Source organism: Neolamprologus brichardi, chromosome 16, assembly GCF_056152115.1.
Source record: "Neolamprologus brichardi isolate AB-2024 chromosome 16, ASM5615211v1, whole genome shotgun sequence".
In the NCBI taxonomy this organism is placed as follows: domain Eukaryota; kingdom Metazoa; phylum Chordata; class Actinopteri; order Cichliformes; family Cichlidae; genus Neolamprologus; species Neolamprologus brichardi.
Genome location: NC_142119.1, coordinates 31578819 through 31606339, shown reverse-complemented (window position 1 = coordinate 31606339; position 27521 = coordinate 31578819). Strand labels below are relative to the sequence as shown.

Here is a 27521-nt window from a genome sequence, read left to right as displayed (position 1 = left end):
AGCATCACGTGGTTTCTTCAAACCAGACGTCTCAAACTACAACTGCTGCAACCTCCCCATTTCCTGAAAACAAACCTCACTCTCGTGAGACCAGACATGGGCAGTTTCTCACTTCTGTCAGTGCTGGTGTTCAAACATTACAGATGGTCTGACTTTATTTACCCTGGATTTATAAACCTATTACTCAGAACAGCTGATTAGGAACCTAATCAGATTATTTTGATTATTTCAAGGCTTTCTTGGCCTGTTGTTGTGTTAGTACATAGTAAATTTATTATTTTAGAAAAAATATTCCACCTAAATATCTCATTTATAAGATATAAGTGACTTATATGTAATTAATATGCTTATATACTATAATATAACATGTTTAATAACAGTAGCTTTATACATTGCAAACAATATATTCACCATTTTAAAATAAATATTACACCAGGTACAGACAGGAACCAGCTGCTAGTTCAGTATGTAGAATTAGCTGATCTAAAGTGAGTTTATACAACAGGAAAAGGGAACAGACAAATCACAAAGATACAAAACATTTAATATAATATAATGAATGTCTTATTATAATTTTAAACTGACATGTGTAGTAGTTGTATTAAACATATTATTTCAATAAGGAAAGATTAGAAACAACTGAACATGATTTAATGCAGAATTCAATTTGAGGTATTTGGCAGTTAGCCCCCCCCCGCCCCCCCGTTGTGACAGTGACGCGACGAAGGCTGTCCAGATTCGTAGACTCCTCCGAATGTAGTCGACAAATGTGTCCTCCTTTTCCCAGATTTTGAAGGATGGGTCGGGTGTGTCCTTCGTGGCCGACTATATCCCAGAATTTATAGCGTGGCCCAGTCAATTCCAGTTTCCAACAATGGCGGCTGCTACCAAGCTTTAATATTACTCTTATTAATCTTTCTGTGTCACAAAATAAACTTCTAACATATTTTCAGGCGAGAAAGTAGCTGTGTAAAGTTCAAATATCTGCTTGGTTTATCAAGATATCGCATATTTGCAAAAGTGAAACGTTTTTGGAGACGTCTGTTACCCACCAGCTCGATAGCTGACCGGGACGTCGAGGCTCACTAGAGAACAGCGGACACCCGGCACTTCGTTATCAGACCCGCCGCCGTCTTTGGCTACTCAGGTTAAACATGATATATATAAGTCACTCAGATAACTTAAATGTTATTGTTTGGCTTTTTTCACTGTTTTATTTGTTCCTGAGTAAATCGGTTTGGCCCAGATTAAAGTTATTTAGATTAGATAAAATAAAACTTTATTACAGTTTTTCTCCATTGGTTTGGCTCATTTCTTGAAACAGAAATTACATTCTCAAAATAACATGGACAAACCTCCAAACCTCTTGGCAAATGTTCACAACAGAATGGCATTTCTCATTCATTTTATCAAATGGCAAATGCCTTAGTACATGTCTCAATTGTCTCAGTGCATCTTTGCAAATGATTAAGTACAAGTAGCCTACAGTTATACAGTTAGCCCACATTTAGCACATTTTCCAAATGAAAAGATCTTGTAGATCTAAACTGATTAGTTGATTCTCAGTCTAATGATCATTCTCTCCAAAACATGTCAGCATGATTTCATTGTATAAGTACTCGCATGCACAACCGTCTGTTCAATTGTCAAAATTGGTCAAGAACATAATACCATGAATACTGGCACGTACAGCCACTGTCTGACTATCGGTGGCGCTGTCACTTGGTGTTCGCTCGCTCGCTCTGTGGTATAGTATCGCTTCCTGTTCCTGCTCAAACACAGTGGTGTTTCTGAGTAGCTTATTTGCTTAGCAGTTTAATTAACAACTTTTAAATACATTCTTTTTTCACAGTATAATCTTCACGTGCTTCATCCGAAGCACACTTTCTGTGTACTCACTACCTAATTTATAGTATTCACTCACTGTCTCTGTACTGTTTCGCTAGCTTAGCTCGTAGCCGACCCGTTAGCACCATGGCTACTTCACCTGTCCTTTCTGCACTTTCTTGCTCATTGTGTCAGATGTTTAGTTACTCCTCGGCCTCCTTTAGCAGTAATGATATCTGTAACAAATGTAGCATATTTGCAGCTCTGGAGGCCAGGATTACTGATCTGGAGACTCGGCTTTGCACCCTTCTCTCACCCTCAGCTAGCCAGGCCCCTGTAGCTGGTGCAGCCGAAGATAGCGTAGGCCCCGCTAGCTGTTCCCCGGCAGACCCCAAGCAGCTGGGGAAAGACGGCTGGGTAACGGTGAGGAGGAAGCGTAGTCCTAAACAGAAGCCCCAGGTACACCACCAACCCGTTCATGTGTCTAACCGTTTTTCCCCACTCGGTGACACACCCGCTGGGGGTCAAACTCTGGTAATTGGTGATTCTGTTCTCAGACATGTGAAGCTAGAGACACCGGCAACCATAGTCAATTGTCTTCCAGGGGCCAGAGCGGGCGACATTGAAGGAAATTTAAAACTGCTGGCTAAGGGTAAACGTAAATTTAGTAAAATCATAATTCACGTCGGCAGTAATGACACCCGGTTACGCCAATCGGAGGTCACTAAAATCAATATTGAATCGGTGTGCAACTTTGCCAAAACAATGTCGGACTCTGTAGTTTTCTCTGGTCCCCTCCCCAATCAGACCAGGAGTGACATGTTTAGCCGCATGTTCTCCTTAAATTGCTGGCTGTCTGAGTGGTGTCCCAGAAACGATGTGGGCTTCATAGATAATTGGCAAACCTTCTGGAGGAAACCTGGTCTTGTTAGGAGAGATGGCATCCATCCCACTTTGGATGGAGCAGCTCTCATTTCTAGAAATATGGACAAATTTATTAAACCCCTCAAAATATGACTATCCAGAGTTGGGACCAGGAAGCAGAGTTGCAGTCTTACACGCCTCTCTGCAGCTTCTCTCCTCCTGCTACCCCCCCAAAAACCCATCTCCATAGAGACTGTGTCTGCTTCCAAAAAGACAAAAAACAAACTAAAAACCAGCAACAAACAACTTAAACATTTACAAAGAAAGAACAATACAGTATCCACATCTGAACCAAAGAGTAAAACAGTGAAGTGTGGATTATTAAATATTAGGTCTCTCTCCTCCAAGTCTCTGTTAGTACATGACTTAATAATTGATCAACAAATTGATTTACTCTGCCTTACAGAAACCTGGTTGCAGCAGGATGATTATGTTAGTTTAAATGAATCAACACCCCCGAGTCATTCTAACTACCAGAAATCTCGAAGCACAGGTCGAGGGGGCGGTGTGGCAGCAATTTTTCACACCAGTCTATTAATTAATGAAAGACCAAGACAGACTTTTAATTCATTTGAAAGCCTGATGCTTAACATTGTCCACCCCAGCTGTGGAACTCAGAAACCAGTCTTACTTGTTATCATCTATCGTCCACCTGGGCCTTACACAGAGTTTCTGTCTGATTTCTCAGACTTTATATCTGATTTAGTTCTGAGCTCAGATAAAATAATTATTGTGGGTGATTTTAACATCCATGTTGATTCTAAAAATGACAGCCTCAACATGGCATTTAATCTGTTGTTAGACTCAATTGGCTTTTCTCAAAATGTAAAAGAACCCACCCACCACTTTAATCACACTCTAGATCTTGTTTTAACATATGGCATAGAAACTGAACATTTAACAGTGTTTCCTGAAAACCCTCTCCTGTCTGACCATTTCTTGATAACATTTACATTTACAATAATTGATTACGCAGCAGTGGAGAGTGGACTTTATCAAAGTAGATGTCTTTTTGAAAGCGCTGTAACTAAGTTTAAGAATATAATCCAGCCACTGTTATCATCGTCAATGCCCTGTACCAACACAGAGCAGAGCAGCTATCTGAACGCTACCCCAAATGAGGTCGATTATCTTGTTAATAATTTCACCTCCTCACTACGTACGACTCTGGATACTGTAGCTCCGGTGAAAACTAAGGTCTCTAATCAGAAGTACCCGACCCCGTGGTATAATTCTCAAACACGTACCCTAAAGCAGATGACTCGTAATCTGGAGAGGAAATGACGTGTCACAAATTTAGAGGATCATCATTTAGCCTGGAGAAATAGTTTGTTGCTTTATAAGAAAGCCCTCCGCAAAGCCAGAACAGCTTACTATTCGTCACTGATTGAAGAAAATAAGAACAACCCCAGGTTTCTCTTCAGCACTGTAGCCAGGCTGACAAAAAGTCAGAGCTCTTTTGAGCCAACCATCCCTTTAACGTTAACTAGTGATGACTTCATGAACTTCTTCACAAATAAAATTTTTATCATTAGAGAAAAAATTACCAATAATCATCCCACAGATGTAATATTATCTACAGTTACTCTTAGTACCATTGATGTTAAGTTAGACTCTTTTTCTCCAATCGATCTTTCTGAGTTAACTTCAATAATTACTTCCTCCAAACCATCAACGTGTCTTTTAGACCCCATTCCTACAAAACTGCTCAAAGAAGTCTTGCCATTGATTAATTCTTCGATCTTATATATGATCAACCTATCTCTAATAATCGGCTATGTACCACAGGCCTTCAAGGTGGCTGCAGTTAAACCTTTACTCAAAAAGCCATCTCTAGACCCAGCAGTCTTAGCTAATTATAGGCCAATCTCCAACCTTCCTTTCATATCAAAAATCCTTGAAAGAGTAGTTGTCAAACAGCTAACAGATCATCTGCAGAGGAATGGTTTATTTGAAGAGTTTCAGTCAGGTTTCAGAGCTCATCACAGCACAGAAACAGCTTTAGTGAAGGTTACAAATGATCTTCTTATGGCCTCTGACAGTGGACTCATCTCTGTGCTTGTCCTTCTTGACCTTAGTGCAGCATTCGATACTGTCGACCATAATATCCTATTAGAGCGATTAGAACATGCTGTAGGTATTACAGGTATTGCACTGCAGTGGTTTGTATCATATCTATCTAATAGACTCCAATTTGTGCATGTAAATGGAGAGTCCTCTTCACACACTGAGGTTAATTATGGAGTTCCACAGGGTTCAGTGCTAGGACCAATTCTGTTTACATTATACATGCTTCCCCTAGGCAGCATCATTAGAAGACATAGCATACATTTTCACTGCTATGTAGATGACACCCAGCTCTATCTGTCCATGAAGCCAGATAACACACACCAATTAGTTAAACTGCAGGAATGTCTTAAAGACATAAAGACTTGGATGGCCACTAACTTTCTGCTTCTTAACTCAGATAAAACTGAGGTCATTGTACTCGGCGCTGAAAAGCTTAGAAATATGGTATCTAACCAGATTCTTACTCTGGATGGCATTACCTTGGCCTCCAGTAACACTGTGAGGAACCTTGGAGTCATTTTTGACCAGGATATGTCCTTCAACGCACATATTAAACAAATATGTAAGACTGCGTTCTTCCATTTGCGCAACATCTCTAAAATTAAAAATATCCTGTCTCAGAGTGACGCTGAAAAACTAGTTCATGCATTTATTACTTCCAGGCTGGACTACTGCAATTCATTATTATCAGGATGTCCAAAAAACTCACTGAAAAGCCTTCAGTTAATCCAAAATGCTGCAGCAAGAGTACTGACAGGGACTAGAAAGAGAGAGCATATTTCTCCTGTTTTGGCTTCCCTTCATTGGCTTCCTGTTAAATCCAGAATTGAATTCAAAATCCTGCTCCTCACATACAAGGTCTTAAATAATCAGGCCCCATCTTATCTTAATGACCTTGTAGTACCATATTACCCTATTAGAGCACTTCGCTCTCGCTCTGCAGGCCTACTTGTTGTTCCTAGAGTATTTAAAAGTAGAATGGGAGGGAGAGCCTTCAGTTTTCAGGCCCCTCTTCTGTGGAACCAGCTTCCAGTTTGGATTCGGGAGACAGACACTATCTCTACTTTTAAGATTAGGCTTAAAACTTTCCTTTTTTCTAAAGCATATAGTTAGGGCTGGACCAGGTGACCCTGAATCCTCCCTTAGTTATGCTGCAATAGACGTAGGCTGCCGGGGGATTCCCATGATGCATTGAGTTTTTCCTTTCCAGTCACCTTTCTCGCTCACTATGTATTAATAGACTTCTCTGCATTGAATCATATCTGTTATTAACCTCTGTCTCTCTTCCACAGCATGTCTTTATCCTGTCTTCCTTCTCTCATCCCAACCGGTCGCAGCAGATGGCCGCCCCTCCCTGAGCCTGGTTCTGCCGGAGGTTTCTTCCTGTTAAAAGGGAGTTTTTCCTTCCCATTGTCGCCAAAGTGCTTGCTCATAGGGGGTCATATGATTGTTGGGTTTTTCTCTGTATCTATGAAGCGCCTTGAGGCGACATTTGTTGTGATTTGGCGCTATATAAATAAAATTGAATTGAATTGAATTGAATTGAATTGAATTGAATTGAATTGAATTGAATTGAATTCTATGCTCCTGGTTTTGTTTTTCCTTAGTTTCTTGAGTTTAGTTTAGTTTTGTGTTAATTTCCTATGAAAGTATTCCTAGCGAATGAAGCTACGCTTTAAGTTTCCATCTGTGAGCCCTTCATTTGGGTCCTTCCGCCTGCATGTCACACAGCACATCATGACCATCTCAAAGAAATACTCAGTTTTCATCAGTCAGATTCTCCCGTGTCCTAATCTTAGAGTTTTGATAATGGTATATCTGTTAACTCACACGACTGACATTTTTGCTGTTTTGTCTCCCTGCTTCCATATAGGCTACAATTTACTAACATAGCAGCTCTTTTCAGGTCCATCAGAAGTTGCCAACACTACCCATTTATAATTCCCTAATTTAAGCCAGGGGAAGCAATTTTCTCCAGAGTAGGTTAAATTCATGTTACAATGGTAATTTCCTGTTAAGTAAACCATCTTCATAGTGCATAAAAATCCAGGGTTAACCTTGAAGTTACTTGGATAAGACAAAATCTTGTTTTGTAGTACAGGGATAAGACAGACGAACAAACAAACCTTTGACTCTGAGAAACACATTTTTGTATCTTATCCAGATGGTCCTTCTCTCAACTATACAGCTATACTCTCCACTGTCTCTCTCTGTGGGGTGTTTCAGGGTCAGACTGAGGTCTCCAGTTTTCAGCAGCTCTTCATTCATCGCCGTTCGGTCTCTGTAATCCTGGTGCTGTTCTTCAGGCTGGTCAAATTCAAACAAATTCAAATTTTATTTGTCACATACACAGTCATACACAGTACTATATGCAGTGAAATGCTTACACAACTGCTCGTGACCTAAAGAGACAGAAAAAAAGGCTGTCAGTATAGATTTTTTTTTGTCTCAAAGCACTTGTTTAATCAGCTACCTATGGACTTTTTAATGTCTACAGTCTCAAAACAACACAGCCCTGCCCTCCAGCACTATCAGCAGCAGGAACAGCAGTAATCCCTCAACAGCAACATTGTACGCCATCAGGTAAAACAAAGGCTACATTTGCTTTGCATCGTCCCCACCTGATGACAGTCATATAGCATGATGCAATTCCATATTAGATTTGTCATGAATGTGAGTTGTTGTCATTCAGCCTGTTCTATCTGCCCCTTTTTTAACTTTGAGCACCCGCCCATTTAAACGTCTCTGCACGGCCCTGAGTGAATGTCACAGTTGCTGCCTTAAAGCCACCAAAGGCAGATTTCAGTGTAAACGCTGTCTCCACATGGAAAACAGGACTGATACACCTCCTGCTGTCGGACCTGCAGGGCCTGTGCTGTTCTCCTCTTTCTTATAGTGGACAAACTATTTCTTTGCAGTGGAGGCCTGCTTACTTCCACTTGTGCAGTTTCTCTAATAGTTATTTTAACTAGCATATTTAAAACTGAGAGGTCTTATGAAATGCGTTCCATGTTATTCGCTGAATAAAACCATTTAAATGAACTTGGTCACAGAAATATGACCTCCGACTGAACTGGCTTCTGATATTTAACCTGTAACAAACCACTGACCTGTTACTTTTAGCTCCACCTTTCTCTTCAGCAGGATATTTCCCTCCCTGCTGTAGACGGTGCAGGTGTAAGTCCAGTTGTCTCCATCTGTGGGGTATTTCAGGTCTTGCTGGTCTTGCTCTTCAGGCTGGTCAGAGCCGTTGTTATACACGTGGACCTTTCTGTTGTAGATGTATCTGTCCTTCCACTCCACTTTAGCATCTTCAGGCAGGTGAAGTGTGGTTTTGAAGGGCAGCTGGACAGACTCCACCCCCTCCTCTACCTCCACTTGGGGGACTGAAAGGACAACAAAGCACAACATGAGATTGGATGACCCTCAGTTTTATCTGAATGAGGAAATGCGTCTAAATTAATATTATGGTACTAAAAGTAACTGTACATAATGCTACAACTGTGAGATGATTACGAGTATTTTTTTTTCTGCAATGAAATTTATAAAGTCATTTCTAGTTAAAGTTAAAGGAATGGTTGGCTGAACAGATCTCTAACTTTCTGTCAGCAAAGCACACATGAACTTTGGTCCTACAGTTCATCTCCTGAAGCTTTTACATTTGGGTGAAAATCAAATAAAAATAAACAAAATAAACAACAACAAAAAACCCTACACATATCAGACATGCTAACTTTAACTGTATGTGTGCCCTCTGAGGGCATCCACACAATAATAATAAAGAATAAAGAGAAACAGGAAAACAATAGTGTGGATGCCTTAAAGCATCCACACAATAAAGAGAAACAGGAAAACAATAGTGTGGATGCCTTAAAGCATCCACACAATAACAAAGAATAAAGAGAAATAGGAAAACAATAGTGTGGATGCCTTAAAGCATCCACACAATAATAAAGAATAAAGAGAAACAGGAACTCAATAGTGTGGATGCCTTAAAGCATCCACACAATAAAGAGAAACAGGAAAACAATAGTGTGGATGCCTTAAAGCATCCACACAATAATAATAAGAATAAAGAATAAAGAGAAACAGGAACTCAATAGTGTGGATGCCTTAAAGCATTCACACAATAAGAATAATAAATCCGACGAATAGTAATAAGTGTGCCTCTTGGCATAGGCACACTTAACTAGGCAAATTTAAATGAAGCAACATTTTGTATAAATTCACTTTAACAGAACAAAATTCAAAACTGAACTGGGTTGAACAATAAATAAATAAATAGACTAAAAGAATAAAAAATAAAAATCATTGAATGATAGTAAAATGTCTAAAGTTTGTTTGTCTTTAACCTTCTTCAATGCAAACTAAGCTAAAATAAAATAATACTCACACAAACAAGAACTACACACCAGAGACTGCTTTTTATCATCTGTTTCTATCTACTTCATCAGAACAGAATAGAATTTAAGGAGAAATAAAAATAACATTTGCAGAGATCTAGGGACCTTCTATAAACTTTGACTTTCTGTTAAATCCAAATATTTTACAGTCTTAATAATTTGTTCCTGTAAACCAAGCACTGTTGGTTTACATATGTTTAGTATGAACAAAAATGGTTTTAGTTTCATGATGTTATACTAGGGTGACCATATTTTGATTTCCAAAAAAAGAGGACACTTGGCCCAGTCATGAAGAACTTTAAAAATACTGTCTGCTTAAAGAAAATTTTACCATATTTAAACGATGCCTTCTCTGCGCAGTTAATGAATGGTGAAATAAAAAAAATGTCATATAGGCTTTTACAAGTCAACAAGTGCAAAAAAAATTAGGACAGTTGCTCATCCTATGTTAGACTACATAAACAACCACCGAAATTAGATTTGTAATGATGGATGTAGGTCATGTGAGAAAAATAATTAGTGAATCCCTAACTAAAAATAAAATGAAATTTAAAAAAGAATCAACAAGTAAAAATATAGATTAAGCAGCCTACACAAAAAGTACAAACTTCAATGTATTACAACAAAGCGGCTGCATGAAGTGAAACATCTCATTCTGTGAGAAATAAAACAGAATAACAGGATCTTTAAAAAATGGTTGTTTGATTGTTTTGTTTTGTTGTTGATTGGGACTTTAAAAAAGTATATCGGCAAAGTTTCAATCGTTGAGGAAAATCGGAATTTTAAACTTGTGTCGCGGAACTGTTGTTGAGCTGTCTCATTCGGATGCATTTGACCAGTGCACGCAACATGGAGGACGGTGTGTAAACAGAAGCGATGGACGCGGCTTAAAGGTTCATTTTCAAAGAAACTCCGCTGCTCTCTGATCGCATGAAGCTGTGAAGGTGGAGGTTTTCGGGTAAGCAATATAAGGAAATGAATGGAGTCACTTTGGACGCTTGTATTCCCCCCGCCCCCATTAAATGTGATCAGAAATGCTCGCAGAGAACAAGAAGAGCCGCAGAATCTGCTCGGACGTTTTCTAATTTACTGTTTTATGAAACATAAAGACTGAGTGACTGTCTTCCACAGTAAAACTACAGAAGTGGAAGCGGGGAGGTTTTTTATGCTGCTGTAGTTCAGGGGGGACTGCGCCTGTGCGAAACTGTCAGGTGACCTCCGCATGTGCATCTCCTCTCAGGGTCTGACTGGTCTGAAATCAGCGGGGTAACATGCTTCCTGTCCGGCAGCTCCTGCGGCTCCGGCCTGGGGTTGCTGTCAGCTGTGCCACTGGGCAGAGGATCCATAAACTGGCCTCGGTGCAGAAGGTCACATCACTTACCCCAAAGAAGTTGCGGAGCTTGCTGTACCCCTTCAGCGAGCTGGAGGCTTACCTGAACAGGTGCGTAAAACAGGGCTGGTTCTTAGTCATCAGTAGAGGAGATTTTGTGAATGTGAGCTGGCATCATCGGCTGGAGTTGCACTGATAACTGTGAAAGATAACATCATCAAGTTTATTTGTACAGCACCCATTACAACCAGTCGCACAAACTGCTTCACAGAAACATGTAAGACACAAAAAAAATTAAACATTACGACAAATAAAACAGAAATTATGCCACTGTTCTCACAACTAATTTAATTTAAAATGTTTAATTTAAAATATTTATGTATGTGTAAGTTATGGAAAAATGTACAGATGAAACTATAAATCTGTGTGAAAGTTTTCATGAATCAAAATGAAAACAGACAATCAAGACAGCAATACATGTGAACTCACTTTAATTAAATAAAAATACCTGAATATAAGACAACGATAAATAATAAAGCAATAAAAAGCACTCTGAGAATGCAAGCCTCCAAAAATCGGAGGGTAACATGTCAGCTCTTTACTTTAATTATACAAACATAATGTAGGTGTAGGTAATAGATAATGGGTACAAGCCTGTAAATAACTGCACATGAATAACTTTATCTTATTATATAATATTACACTGCAGCATATTTCTAACTAATGAGGCAGCTCATTGGTATCATTTTGACAGACTTCATTTTTAGCAAGGTTTTTATTGTAAAAGATTTGGAGGAACTATTTTTACCGTTTAAAAAATATAAACGAGTATGCCAGTGGCTTCTGTTTCAATCTGTAGCATGTAGCTGTTGATACAGACATTATCTAATAAACTTGAACCATATTTGTATTTTCAGGTCTGTGGACTTGACACAGTTCCAGCTTTTTGATCCCACTTTGGAGGACATGATTGAGGCAGAGAAGCTCTTCCACTCTTCACCGTCTCATAAGATCGATTACTATATCTCTGCAGAAAGGATGGAGCACGCACCCGATCTCAAACAGCCAGAGGTCAGAGGACAGCATTGCTCAAAACATTGTACATAAATCATGGACGTAACTTCTTGTGTTGGGAGTGCCGTAAACATGCATTCTTTCTAATAGCCAGTAGGAGGCAACTCCTCAGCTTTTAAAAAGAAGGCCGTGAGAGAATAAGCCTACTCACTGAATCTGTGACCTCATAAAACACTTTTCTGATGAGACCGTGGTCTTAGTTGCTAGTGACCTCCATCTCTTATATACAGTCTATGGCCTATATCTATATCTATCTACAAAGTTGTATAATGCCAATCTGTATATGTTACCATTGCCACAGTGAGACAGACAAGCTCAAAATCCATATCTTGATACTATCATGATACACTAACTTTCACAGACGCTCAGCTGACTCTTAACTGCTAAATAGAGTCTCTGAACTGGACCTCTGGACCACATTTGTGCTCTTGGAGCCTTTTGGAGCATTTTAATTCCATAGTTCTGACCAATAATATGGGTGTTGTGCACTTCATTTCACTATCAGACCATCCAAAAAGTCTGAGCTCCAGTTTTGGTGAGTGATTTTGTTTAGATGTTACTGAGCACTAATTAGCAGGTATCTGTGGATGCAGCATTAGCTGAGAACATAGCATTTGTTCCTCTTGTCTAAATATGATGCCACAGAAACAAGATATTGAGGACTGCAGTGCTGAGATCAACGGGAGTTCACAAATCAGTCAGTGATGCCAGTTTAGCTGCATCCATCATGAATTTCTTTAGCCTGTCATTAATAGTTAATGTAAGGTGGTAATTTACCCAACAGTACATTGCAGGTTTGTTTAATAGGTAAATACTTGATCAAAGTGGATTACAAAGGGAAGGGTTATGCATATTTCTGTTTGCTCTTAATAATATATTTATTGATAAAAGTGGGCTTTTTCCCCCCGTGCATTTGTCATGACAACATGTCTTCTTTCAAACATGTTGATGCTTTGACTATAATTTTCCACTTCTCGTCACTAGAATATAATTTTTTTCCTTTCTGGTTTATAAATGGCATTTTTCTACTCTTACTGGGCACTCAAAGCACTTTCACAAAGTAAACCACATTTACTGGACAAAGCCTCTTTGCTAACAGAGTGAGGGTAGCAACATTTCTTGCTGGAAAAGGTTTGAGGTGGAAATTTTGCCTCAAAGTGACAATGAAATCAGCTCAGAAGATGAGTCGGGTTGGATTACTCCTCCTTGTGGAAAAGTAACTCAAAACCATAACTGAATGATAAAGTAAATGTTGTAGGTATGAGGAGCACAAACAACCATTTAAAAAAGGATTCTTGTGTAAAATATGATCACTTTACTCAGTTATTTCAGTGGTCACTTGAGGTTTAACACAAAACACTTGTGCAGAATAATTTCCCTGACTCTGGGTCAGGTAGGATGGCTGTGTAGAAAGCAGCTGGTAAAGAAAAAGAATGTGGACTTTAAGTAGCTCATTTGCCCCTCCTCAACCCTAAATGGATGAAAAATGTAACCTAATGTCTCTTCATACTCATGAATAATGAAGCAGAACTGAACATGGCTAATAAATCATCAGATTTATAACCTCATGGAGAAGAACGTTAAGCTCTGGCAGCGAGTGTTAACAGGACCGAGAGGTTCAAGTTCAATTTCAATTTTATTTATATAGCGCCAAATCACAACAAAGGTCGCCTCAAGGCGCTTCATAGATACAGAGAAAAACCCAACAATCATATGACCCCCTATGAGCAAGCACTTTGGCGACAGTGGGAAGGAAAAACTCCCTTTTAACAGGAAGAAACCTCCAGCAGAACCAGGCTCAGGGAGGGGCGGGGCCATCTGCTGCGACCAGTTGGGGTGAGAGAAGGAAGACAGGATAAAGACATGCTGTGGAAGAGAGACAGAGATTAATAACAGATATGATTCAATGTAGAGAAGTCTATTAATACAGTGGGGCAAAAAAGTATTTAGTCAGCCACCGATTGTGCAAGTTCCCCCACTTAAAATGATGACAGAGGTCAGTAATTTGCACCAGAGGTACACTTCAACTGTGAGAGACAGAATGTGAAAAAAAAATATCCATGAATTCACATGGTAGGATTTGTAAAGAATTTATTCGTAAATCAGGGTGGAAAATAAGTATTTGGTCAATAACAAAAATACAACTCAATACTTTGTAACATAACCTTTGTTGGCAATAACAGAGGTCAAACGTTTACTATAGGTCTTTACCAGGTTTGCACACACAGTAGCTGGTATTTTGGCCCATTCCTCCATGCAGATCTTCTCAAGAGCAGTGATGTTTTGGGGCTGTCGCCGAGCAACACGGACTTTCAACTCCCGCCACAGATTTTCTATGGGGTTGAGGTCTGCAGACTGGCTAGGCCACTCCAGGACTTTCAAATGCTTCTTACGGAGCCACTCCTTTGTTGCCCGGGCGGTGTGTTTTGGATCATTGTCATGTTGGAAGACCCATCTTCAAAGTTCTCACTGATGGAAGGAGGTTTTGGCTCAAAATCTCACGATACTTGGCCCCATTCATTCTGTCCTTAACACGGATCAGTCGTCCTGTCCCCTTGGCAGAAAAACAGCCCCATAGCATGATGTTTCCACCCCCATGCTTCACAGTAGGTATGGTGTTCTTGGGATGCAACTCAGTATTCTTCTTCCTCCAAACACGACGAGTTGAGTTTATACCAAAAAGTTCTACTTTGGTTTCATCTGACCACATGACATTCTCCCAATCCTCTGCTGTATCATCCATGTGCTCTCTGGCAAACTTCAGACGGGCCTGGACATGCACTGGCTTCAGCAGCGGAACACGTCTGGCACTGCGGGATTTGATTCCCTGCCGTTGTAGTGTGTTACTGATGGTGACCTTTGTTACTTTGGTCCCAGCTCTCTGCAGGTCATTCACCAGGTCCCCCCATGTGGTTCTGGGATCTTTGCTCACCGTTCTCATGATCATTTTGACCCCACGGGATGAGATCTTGCGTGGAGCCCCAGATCGAGGGAGATTATCAGTGGTCTTGTATGTCTTCCATTTTCTGATGATTGCTCCCACAGTTGATTTTTTCACACCAAGCTGCTTGCCTATTGTAGATTCACTCTTCCCAGTCTGGTGCAGGTCTACAATTCTTTTCCTGGTGTCCTTCGAAAGCTCTTTGGTCTTGGCCATGGCGGAGTTTGGAGTCTGACTGGTTGAGGCTGTGGACAGGTGTCTTTTATACAGATGATGAGGTCAAACAGGTGCCATTCATACAGGTAACGAGTGGGGGACAGAAAAGCTTCTTACAGAAGACGTTACAGGTCTGTGAGAGCCAGGGATTTTCCTTGTTTGAGGTGACCAAATACTTATTTTCCACCCTGATTTACGAATAAATTCTTTACAAATCCTACCATGTGAATTCATGGATTTTTTTTTCACATTCTGTCTCTCACAGTTGAAGTGTACCTCTGGTGCAAATTACTGACCTCTGTCATCATTTTAAGTGGGGGAACTTGCACAATCGGTGGCTGACTAAATACTTTTTTGCCCCACTGTATATAGTGAGTGAGAAAGGTGACTGGAAAGGAAAAACTCAATGCATCATGGGAATCCCCCGGCAGCCTACATCTATTGCAGCATAACTAAAGGAGGATTCAGGGTCACCTGGTCCAGCCCTAACTATATGCTTTAGCAAAAAGGAAAGGTTCCGTTACCACTCGGCCTTCTCCAGAAGGCGAAGCGTTCAAAGCTTGATGACAGTGTCCACCTGGCAGGTGTGCCACATGGCTAAATGGCACTAAAGGCGATATGGTGGCAACTGGAGCAGGAAAAAGATACCAGGATAAAAATCACAGAACTGTAAATTACAGCACACAAATCTGCAGCTGACTTCCTGTTGGTGTTTTCCAGGTGTGTTTTATCGGCAGGAGCAACGTGGGCAAGTCGTCTCTCATCAAAGCTCTGTTTTCTCTCACCCCTGAGGTGGAAGTCCGAGTCTCTAAAACTCCAGTGAGTAACTCACTCCAGCTCCACACACTGTTTCCCTTTAAAGTGGTGAACAAACACAAATCTCAGTTATTTATTTTATAAAAGCTGTATTTCTTTTATAAAATGCTGTATTTACATTCACACCTGATTGTTGCTGATTTTCTGTTGTTCTTTGGCCGCTCTGGCTGTGAAAATGACTTAAAATGATCTGCTCTATACTATTAGATGGCTTTTTTTTTTTAAATACTCTTAAAATTATGACCTTTTTTGGAAGTGGAAACTTCACATTACACTTTGCATATTCAGTTTCTTTCTTTACGGCGAGGGAGGAGATGTAAGAATTTCTGACCAACGCACTTAAACACAGACGAGGCTTAGCTTGTAGAAAAGTTTTTTCTAAAAATAACATGTTTTTATACCTGCATCTAAGAAATGGAGCAAATCCTGGGAACTACTTCAGGTGGTACACATGAGCATGCCTCACTCAGTTTCATGCCTATTTAAGCTGCAAATTTCCCATCATTCCCTCTGCCATGACATGACGGGAGGTGATGAGTTTGGACCTTGGACAGGAAACTCTAATCTGCCTCTGTTATAAATCAGTCATCTCAAACATTAGTTATCTTACTGAAAATGTATTAAAAAGGTACTGATGTACATTCAGTACCCTGCTATCATCAAAAATACTTCTCAGTTTGACAAAACTGAGCATAAAAGTTAAAAACATAAATTTTGCACTATAGAAAGTGTTGGTAATATGATGTGCACATTTTAATTGAATTTGTGTTGGTGTGGGGACCGTTCAGTGTGTGTTCTGTAAATGTTACATGTAGAAAATAATAAAAGTCACTGTTTTACAAAGAGATTGGCTCAGAAGATGCACATTTGCCACAGGGATAAAAATAAGATAGAAACTGGCAGATAGAAACTTCACAATAAGAAGGCCATGAGTTCATTTCCACCATCATGGTCTTTTTTTTTTTGTGGAGTTTGCATCTTCTCCCTGTGTTTGTGTTGGTTCTTTCCAGGTATTCCCGCTTCCTCCCACAGTTCAAAGACATGCAGTTAGTGAGCATTAGTTAATTGGTAACTCTAAACCTCCCATAGGTGTGAATGTTAGTGTAAAGGGTTGTCTGTCTCTATGTGTTAAGCCCTCCAACAGACTGGCGATCTGTTTAGGGTGTAACTAAAACTGGGCATACACTGTGATTTATTTTATTTTTTATTTTTTTGTCAGTCGCTGACGACAGCTCTATTCAGCTCCTGCCTAAACTGTACTATTGAATTGCAAGGGTTGGAAGTTCGTAGGGCACGATGCAGGTTCTCACACTATACGGCCTGATGCTGTGATGCGACCTGAGTGCTCAAATTGTGCGTCCATAAAATGAAGCTTATCATACAAAATCTGTCTCTCGCTCTCCCCCTGTCTGTCTTTCACTCACACAGACACACACACCACCACCATCAACTTTGCTAAATTGCTAATGAAAAACATTGACCAGGCAGCTGCAATTGAGCAGCAATGTCCATACAACAGTTTTCACGGTTGTTTCGATCGTGATAATTTTGTGAAGCCACATCGAAAATCCTCAGATGAGTTTGCCAAAGTTCTACAAGTTCGCTTGTACGCAGATCACACACTGCACTGACATGCTACTCCATCTTTTCTTCCATTTCCATTTCTGTGTTTGCGTTATGAGGGTTACAAACAATCAGCAAGAATCAGGATTTTTCTGGTTATTTTAAACTTATCTGAAAATCAAAGTAAGAGTGGAAAAAATAACTAGACCAAAAAATCTCAATGGTTTTAATTTTACACGTAATCAGCCTGATTATAGAGACTAGGATGTCTACATGTTTGCATGTTTTACCCATCTGGAACTTCTTACATGCTGCTCCTCCTTGTGATAAATAAAAAGACTGAAACTAATAAAAACTAAACATTGTAATTTAATGTTAAAAAGTTGAAACACACTCACTGATGCTGCAATGATTGAGTTCATCGATATCTGGACATCATAAGCTTTGCCTGTGTCTTACCTTCAGGGTCACACAAAGAAGATGAACTTCTTCAGAGTGGGCAAAGCCTTCACCATCGTGGACATGCCAGGGTATGGACACAAGGCACCCAGAGATTTTGTGGATATGGTAGAGCCTTACCTCTACACACGGAAAAAGTAAGTGATGAAGAGCTGATGAAAGACTTGTTTGTGTTGTTTATTCATGATGTCTATGATGGAGCAATACTGAGGATTTCCTCTGACAGTTAGCCAAAGAAATCATGCTATGAAACTATCCTGAGGGGTTGAGGTAACTAAGAAACAGTTGTTTATTGCAGTGAAAAACCAGTTTGGCTAATGCTATCTGCTAATTATCTGCTGCTTTTATCCTGTCTTCCTTCTCTCACCCCAACCGGTCGCAGCAGATGGCCGCCCCTCCCTGAGCCTGGTTCTGCCGGAGGTTTCTTCCTGTTAAAAGGGAGTTTTTCCTTCCCACTGTCGCCAAAATGCTTGCTCATAGGGGGTCATATGATTGTTGGGTTTTTCTCTGTATCTATGAAGCGCCTTGAGGCGACTTTTGTTGTGATTTGGCGCTATATAAATAAAATTGAATTGAATTGAATTAATATAAGCCTGTTTAGTTTGCCTTGTAATGATTGGTCATTGCTGTTGTGATGTTTTTGCCAACAAAGACATGTTCAATTCAATTCAATTCAATTCAATTTTATTTATATAGCGCCAAATCACAACAAATGTCGCCTCAAGGCGCTTCATAGATACAGAGAAAAGCCCAACAATCATATGACCCCCTATGAGCAAGCACTTTGGCGACAGTGGGAAGGAAAAACTCCCTTTTAACAGGAAGAAACCTCCGGCAGAACCAGGCTCAGGGAGGGGCGGCCATCTGCTGCGACCGGTTGGGGTGAGAGAAGGAAGACAGGATAAAAGACATGCTGTGGAAGAGAGACAGAGATTAATAACAGATATGATTCAATACAGAGAGGTCTATTAACACATAGTGAGTGAGAAAGGTGACTGGAAAGGAAAAACTCAATGCATCATGGGAATCCCCCGGCAGCCTACATCTATTGCAGCATAACTAAAGGAGGATTCAGGGTCACCTGGTCCAGCCCTAACTATATGCTTTAGCAAAAAGGAAAGTTTTAAGCCTAATCTTAAAAGTAGAGATAGTGTCTGTCTCCTGAATCCAGACTGGAAGCTGGTTCCACAGAAGAGGGGCCTGAAAACTGAAGGCTCTCCCTCCCATTCTACTTTTAAATACTCTAGGAACAACAAGTAGGCCTGCAGAGTGGGAGCGAAGTGCTCTAATAGGGTAATATGGTACTACAAGGTCATTAAGATAAGATGGGGCCTGATTATTTAAGACCTTGTATGTGAGGAGCAGGATTTTGAATTCAATTCTGGATTTAACAGGAAGCCAATGAAGGGAAGCCAAAACAGGAGAAATATGCTCTCTCTTTCTAGTCCCTGTCAGTACTCTTGCTGCAGCATTTTGGATTAACTGAAGGCTTTTCAGTGAGTTTTTTGGACATCCTGATAATAATGAATTGCAGTAGTCCAGCCTGGAAGTAATAAATGCATGAACTAGTTTTTCAGCGTCACTCTGAGACAGGATATTTCTAATTTTAGAGATGTTGCGCAAATGGAAGAACGCAGTCTTACATATTTGTTTAATATGTGCGTTGAAGGACATATCCTGGTCAAAAATGACTCCAAGGTTCCTCACAGTGTTACTGGAGGCCAAGGTAATGCCATCCAGAGTAAGAATCTGGTTAGATACCATATTTCTAAGCTTTTCAGCGCCGAGTACAATGACCTCAGTTTTATCTGAGTTAAGAAGCAGAAAGTTAGTGGCCATCCAAGTCTTTATGTCTTTAAGACATTCCTGCAGTTTAACTAATTGGTGTGTGTTATCTGGCTTTATGGACAGATAGAGCTGGGTGTCATCTGCATAGCAGTGAAAATGTATGCTATGAATTCTAATGATGCTGCCTAAGGGAAGCATGTATAATGTAAACAGAATTGGTCCTAGCACTGAACCCTGTGGAACTCCATAATTAACCTCAGTGTGTGAAGAGGACTCTCCATTTACATGCACAAATTGGAGTCTATTAGATAGATATGATACAAACCACTGCAGTGCAATACTTGTAATACCTACAGCATGTTCTAATCGCTCTAACAGGATATTATGGTCGACAGTATCGAATGCTGCACTAAGGTCAAGAAGGACAAGCACAGAGATGAGTCCACTGTCAGAGGCCATAAGAAGATCATTTGTAACCTTCACTAAAGCTGTTTCTGTGCTGTGATGAGCTCTGAAACCTGACTGAAACTCTTCAAATAAACCATTCCTCTGCAGATGATCTGTTAGCTGTTTGACAACTACTCTTTCAAGGATTTTTGATATGAAAGGAAGGTTGGAGATTGGCCTATAATTAGCTAAGACTGCTGGGTCTAGAGATGGCTTTTTGAGTAAAGGTTTAACTGCAGCCACCTTGAAGGCCTGTGGTACATAGCCGATTATTAGAGATAGGTTGATCATATATAAGATCGAAGAATTAATCAATGGCAGGACTTCTTTGAGCAGTTTTGTAGGAATGGGGTCTAAAAGACACGTTGATGGTTTGGAGGAAGTAATTATTGAAGATAACTCAGAAAGATCGATTGGAGAAAAAGAGTCTAACTTAACATCAATGGAACTAAGAGTAGCTGTAGATAATATTACATCTGTGGGATGATTATTGGTAATTTTTTCTCTAATGATAAAAATTTTATTTGTGAAGAAGTTCATGAAGTCATCACTAGTTAACGTTAAAGGGATGGTTGGCTCAAAAGAGCTCTGACTTTTTGTCAGCCTGGCTACAGTGCTGAAGAGAAACTTGGGGTTGTTCTTATTTTCTTCAATCAGTGATGAGTAGTAAGCTGTTCTGGCTTTGCGGAGGGCTTTCTTATAAAGCAACAAACTATTTCTCCAGGCTAAATGATGATCCTCTAAATTTGTGACACGCCATTTCCTCTCCAGATTACGAGTCATCTGCTTTAGGGTACGTGTTTGAGAATTATACCACGGGGTCAGGTACTTCTGATTGGAGACCTTAGTTTTCACCGGAGCTACAGTATCCAGAGTCGTACGTAGTGAGGAGGTGAAATTATTAACAAGATAATCGACCTCTGTTGGGGTAGCGTTCAGATAGCTGCTCTGCTCTGTGTTGGTACAGGGCATTGACGATGATAACAGTGGCTGGATTATATTCTTAAACTTAGTTACAGCGCTTTCAGAAAGACATCTACTTTGATAAAGTCTACTCTCCACTGCTGCGTAATCAATTATTGTAAATGTAAATGTTATCAAGAAATGATCAGACAGGAGAGGGTTTTCAGGAAACACTGTTAAATGTTCAGTTTCTATGCCATATGTTAAAACAAGATCTAGAGTGTGATTAAAGTGGTGGGTGGGTTCTTTTACATTTTGAGAGAAGCCAATTGAGTCTAATAACAGATTAAATGCCATGTTGAGGCTGTCATTTTTAGAATCAACATGGATGTTAAAATCACCCACAATAATTATTTTATCTGAGCTCAGAACTAAATTAGATATAAAGTCTGAGAAATTCTGTGTAAGGCCCAGGTGGACGATAGATGATAACAAGTAAGACTGTTTTCTGAGTTTCACAGCTGGGGTGGACAATGTTAAGCATCAGGCTTTCAAATGAATTAAAAGTCTGTCTTGGTCTTTCATTAATTAATAGACTGGTGTGAAAAATTGCTGCCACACCGCCCCCTCGACCTGTGCTTCGAGATTTCTGGTAGTTAGAATGACTCGGGGGTGTTGATTCATTTAAACTAACATAATCATCCTGCTGCAACCAGGTTTCTGTAAGGCAGAGTAAATCAATTTGTTGATCAATTATTAAGTCATGTACTAACAGAGACTTGGAGGAGAGAGACCTAATATTTAATAATCCACATTTCACTGTTTTACTCTTTGGTTCAGATGTGGATACTGTATTATTCTTTCTTTGTAAATGTTTAAGTTGTTTGTTGCTGGTTTTTAGTTTGTTTTTTGTCTTTTTGGAAGCAGACACAGTCTCTATGGAGATGGGTTTTGGGGGGGGGTAGCAGGAGGAGAGAAGCTGCAGAGAGGCGTGTAAGACTGCAACTCTGCTTCCTGGTCCCAACTCTGGATAGTCATATTTTGAGGGGTTTAATAAATTTGTCGATATTTCTAGAAATGAGAGCTGCTCCATCCAAAGTGGGATGGATGCCATCTCTCCTAACAAGACCAGGTTTCCTCCAGAAGGTTTGCCAATTATCTATGAAGCCCACATCATTTCTGGGACACCACTCAGACAGCCAGCAATTTAAGGAGAACATGCGGCTAAACATGTCACTCCTGGTCTGATTGGGGAGGGGACCAGAGAAAACTACAGAGTCCGACATTGTTTTGGCAAAGTTGCACACCGATTCAATATTGATTTTAGTGACCTCCGATTGGCGTAACCGGGTGTCATTACTGCTGACGTGAATTATGATTTTACTGAATTTACGTTTACCCTTAGCCAGCAGTTTTAAATTTCCTTCAATGTCGCCTGCTCTGGCCCTTGGAAGACAATTGACTATGGTTGCCGGTGTCTCTAGCTTCACATGTCTGAGAACAGAATCACCAATTACCAGAGTTTGACCCCCAGCGGGTGTGTCACCGAGTGGGGAAAAACGGTTAGACAAATGAACGGGTTGGTGGTGTACCTGGGGCTTCTGTTTAGGACTATGCTTCCTCCTCACCGTCACCCAGCCGCCTTCTTTCCGCAGCTGCTTGGGATTTGCCGGGGAACAGCTAGCGGGGCCTACGCTATCTTCGGCTGCACCAGCTACAGGGGCCTGGCTAGCTAAGGGTGAGAGAAGGGTGCAAAGCTGAGTCTCCAGATCAGTAATCCTGGCCTCCAGAGCTGCAAATATGCTACATTTGTTACAGATATCATTACTGCTAAAGGAGGCCGAGGAGTAACTAAACATCTGACACAATGAGCAAGAAAGTGCAGAAGGGACAGGTGAAGTAGCCATGGTGCTAACGGGTCGGCTACGAGCTAAGCTAGCGAAACAGTACAGAGACAGTGAGTGAATACTTTGGCTATAAATTAGGTAGTGAGTACACAGAAAGTGTGCTTCGGATGAAGCACGTGAAGATTATACTGTGAAAAAAAAGAATGTATTTAAAAGTTGTTAATTAAACTGCTAAGCAAATAAGCTACTCAGAAACACCACTGTGTTTGAGCAGGAACAGGAAGCGATACTATACCACAGAGCGAGCGAACACCAAGTGACAGCGCCACCTGTCACAAAAATCAGCACTTTTCTTTCCAAGCTCTTTAGAGTACTATGACCTGGATGACTGAGAACTTTCACAGACAATATATACAAAACTTAAAAAGTGGTTGACCACCAACATTTTAAAAAGGAAAATGTTTAACATTAGTAGTCTTAAGCTTTTAAATGCAGTCTCTTATATTAATTTGATCCTTCCCGCTTATTTAGGAGTTCCTAATAAGTACAAACTAACACTGAAACTAATAAAAACTAAATGGATGTTCACCAGGTCTCAGGTGACACATCTAGGTTTGCGGTGAGCTTAAATCTCACTCAGTGTTTGTGCTCCTGTCTTTCTGATGGTGAGCGACCGTGTCTTCATGGTGCGAACCTGGTGTTCACTAAAAAAAACTTTGTGTAACATGTCTTCTTTCAGCCTCGTGAGGACATTCCTGTTGGTCGATGGCAGCGTCGGTCTGCAGAAGGCTGACCTGATTGCCTTGGAGATGTGTGAGGAGACCGGATGTCCGTATGTGGTAGGACTCTGGCTTAATTTCAGTTTTGTAATCATCAGGATGATTTGGTGCGAAAAAAGGTTTTAAGATCTTGAGGTTTGTAGAACAAGTGAAGCCTGGTTAGTTGATTGAAAGTAACTAAATTTAATCAGCTTTCATGTGGAATATTTTGTGGAATTACGGTCTCTTTGGGTTTGCGCTCTTTGGTGGAGTTGTTGAGCACTAACCAATCAATCAGCTTTATTCGCCACATGCAGGTTGCCCTGCAGTGGAATGGACCCGCCCCCGACCTTACACACACAACACAGACATCACATGGGGATACAGGTCGGAGATCGGTAACATTACAGAAAACCACTGAAATGTACACTACAATGGGAAAGTACAAGAGGAAAAAAAGAGACGTCTACTCATGCTGGGCTCCTATGGGAGGACAGCATGAGAACAAGAAACAAAAAAACTCCTCTGCACAGAAAGCACACTCCTGAGCAAACACAGCAGCCATCCTGCCACTGCGGGGCCCAGACCCGCCGTGTTCGCCAGGAGGAAACAAGCATCGAAGTGCCTCCCCCTCCGCCTTACATGTGGCTCATTCTTCTTCTCAGTCCTTCATCATTATGTCCACACTGAATTAATGCTGAATGTTCCCACTCAGCTATTTAAAAACTGGCCGTTAAAATGAAGCAGCCCCGCTCGATGCGCACTCTGCGGTCAATTATTCATGCTCTGAGCTGATTAAACACCGCAACACATTAAGGCTGTGACAGCACAGTCAAAGACAGTTTCAAACTTAAAACTGATATTTCTGTGAAGTTGAAAAAGAAATGGGGAGTGTACACACTTTAAATATGATTACATGGAAGTAGTGGTTGCAAATGATCGGATTCTTTTAATCATTTACAAGGCAAAGGACTGAGACTTGTCAGTGAAGTTTATTGCGTGTCACATGGTAGTAGGTGGCAGGAGGTCTATGTTCTCTTGCCGATAGATTTTCTTTACAGCTTTTACAGTCACGGCTGCACCCATTTTAGATTCACCGGGTTCCTCGTTCATTTCTTTGAACTGCAGGAGAACAACAACAAAGTGAATCCTTTAAAATGCTGATCAGGGAGTGCAGTGTTTTTAAGAGGCCACCAGGTGTCAGAGCTAGTCTGCTGTGTTAGTTCAAGATGGTAGAAGGAAGCATAAAGTGAAAGAGATCCTAGCTAAGGGAGGGTCCATGTAAGGTACCAGTATTTATATAGTGCTTTTCCAGTCTTACTGGGCACTCAATACAGTTTAGAATAAAAAACTATTCTAACCGTGCTTTCGTGCCATTCCAAGCACTTTCATTTGCCACTTTAAAAGTGCCTGTTAACCTAACGTGCATGCATTTGGCCTGTGTGAGGGTGTCTACATCCAAAGAAAAAAACACAGGGACATTGGTCAGACTTCACTCAGAGACCACAACCTGGATTTTAACCCAGGATCCTCTGGTTGACAGGTGACAGTGCTAACACTTCTGCACTAGCTTAAAGTTATCAGTGGATCAGGATCATCTGATTCATAACTTATTTATAACCTTGATCACAAAGAAAAGTTTGAAGCCTAATCTTAAAAGAAGAGAAAGTAGAGAGTGTTTCTGTGTCCTGAATCCAAACTGGGAGCTGGTTCCACAGCAGAGGGCCTTGTCTCCCATTCTAGTTTTAGAAACTATGTAAGTCAAGTAGGCCGACAGACTGAGATAAGTGGAATAATATGGCACAATAAAGTATTTAGAATATCATGGAGCCGGATTATTCACAACTCTTACCCCCGTTAGTATTCTTCTTGCAGTTTTGGATTTACTGAAGGCTTTTTGGGGGAGCCACAGGGACATCCTGTCTGTGCGCTTTTCTGAGGGTTGTACTTCATTGTTCAGATGGTGGTGACAAAGATCGACAAATGTGGGAGTGGCACTCTGCTGACAAATTTGCTGAACCTTCAGGATGTGGTGAAGACAGAGACGACGAGCTGCTTCCCTCAACCGTTTCTTATTAGGTAACTGTCTCACTTCCTCTCACAGACCAAGACTCACACAGTGAGTTTCTTAGTGATGAAAAAATATAAACAGAGCCCTCAATGAGTCTTCTTTCTTTGAAGCTTGAGTGATACTTCCTGGATTTCTATTGTTACATTAAACCTGACTCTGACACATATGTTTTCATTAATTATTGTTTTTGTACAAACTCAGTGCCTGAAAGCTGATAGTTTTACAGTATAACAATACTTCACAGCGTAATAAAATGTCTATATTTCTCCCTTTTTTGTGTTCTTTGTGAAACAGCTCACTCCAGTTTGGGGGGATTTACCTGCTGAGATGCTTCATCGCTCATGTAACAGGCAGCATCAGATTAAAGGAGACGTCACAGAGCTGAAAAGAGGCCGACTCGGTCTCACTGAGAGGGGCAAACGGGCTTCTCTGCTACATTTCTTTTTTTTTTTAAAACAACAACAACAACAACAAAACCTGATATCCAAAAAACTGCTTCAGAGGCTTTTATTTTCTAATAAAATGTGAAAGACTCTCTGGTTTGCTTATCTTCTTACTTTCTAGTTTATCAGACTGTCAAGTCCAGTTTCAGACACTTTACTGCTTTGAATTTGTGTTTTGTGTCTTTACATTGGAACTCTCAATATTAGGTTGAAAGAAATCTCAGTGCAAGTGAGGAAAGCCACTGTTAGGCTTAAAAATGAAAATAAACATATAGAGATGATGACAATTATTTCCACGGTTATGAAAACCAACTTCACATCATCTAACCAAGTCAGGAACACTATTTAGGAGGTAGTAGGATCACTGTCAAGTTTCCTTCATGATTGCTGTAAACTCTGTTTATTTCTAATGTACAAACCACTGGTTACACTCAATAATGGGAAGGAGAATTTACTGAAAATTTACTAAGGATATCGCTAGTACTTATGTAGTTATTAGGGCTGAAAAATGCTAAAAACAATAATTAAAAAACAAATTTGCACCCACACCTACTGAGGGTCTGCATCTCAGAAAATGATCATAGTATAAGGGTAATATTTTGCATGGCTTCATTAAATATACTGAAGCTGTATGCAGAATATCAGAATTCTCAGGGTCAGATTGGAGGTGATTATTTTTTGATGAAATTATTATTATTATTTTTACATTTATTCTTACATGATGCTGCCAGATGTCTCATTACAATCCCACTTCTCTGTACTGCAAGTGTTTTTATTCAGTTTGTTTTTAAAAATTATGTTTTGTCTTATCCAGAGAGTGTTGTCTAATGAGGTTGGCATGTAGACGGATACAAAGGGCAAATGTTTGACGGTGGGACTTAGAGTTTCCATGCTGCACCTTGAATGGGCTTTTGCATGGGAAGGCTTTGGGTTGCGTAAGGAAAGATGACCGTTTTGGTTAAATATTGAGGGAACGCCATGTCACAGTTGACTTTCCAGTTTACAACTATGACTAAGACAATGTCATACCTATAGCCAACAATTGTGGAATGCTTCTACATATACAATGTTACAATCATGAATTACATAAACTAGTCTGAAAAATAAATGATAGATGAAAAATAATAATAATGGATTGCATTTATATAGTGCTTTTCGGGACCCTCAAAGCGCTTTTCAATGCCACTATTCATGCACTCTCACATTCACACACTGGTGGAGGCAGCTACAGTTGTAGCCACAGCTGCCCTGGGACAGACTGACAGAAGCGAGGCTGCCATATCGCGCCATCGGCCCCTCTGGCCATCACCAGTAGGCAGTAGGGTAAAGTGTCTTGCCCAAGGACACAACGACCAGGACAGAAAGCCCGGGGATCGAACCGGCGACCTTCCGGTTACAGATACGCTTCCCAACCCCCTGAGCCACGGTCGCCGGTTAATGTCAGGAATTCACTGTTAATTCAAACATAATAAAAAAGGAACCTTATATAACAAGTTGAATACATTATAATGAATTATATCCTTCAGAGAACTTGGCTAAACTTTAATATAGCAAGTAAGTGATTATACAACACCATAAAACAGTGAGACTGGCAGCCATTAAGATAATCCTGGACATAAAAATGTTAAAGGTTTTCCAGTT

The 27521-nt window shown here is 40.4% G+C and overlaps 1 protein-coding gene across 2 annotated transcripts; it reads left to right on the top strand.

The window, feature by feature from the left end:
* The first annotated feature begins 10044 nt into the window (after positions 1-10044).
* gtpbp8 (GTP binding protein 8) lies at positions 10045-27011 on the top strand. 2 transcript variants are annotated; one of them, XM_087830048.1, is made up of 8 exons: positions 10045-10182; positions 10465-10665; positions 11472-11625; positions 15506-15604; positions 17630-17760; positions 23348-23447; positions 25327-25445; positions 25732-25884. In XM_087830048.1, exons 2-8 carry the CDS (start codon positions 10496-10498, stop codon positions 25820-25822), a joined length of 864 nt encoding a protein of 287 aa, XP_087686174.1. In that variant the 5' UTR covers positions 10045-10182; positions 10465-10495; the 3' UTR covers positions 25823-25884. The 2 variants fall into 2 exon arrangements, with proteins under 2 accessions (XP_087686174.1, XP_087686173.1); XM_087830047.1 differs by lacking the exon at positions 25327-25445 and having other exon boundaries at positions 25732-27011.
* Positions 27012-27521: the final 510 nt, after the last annotated feature.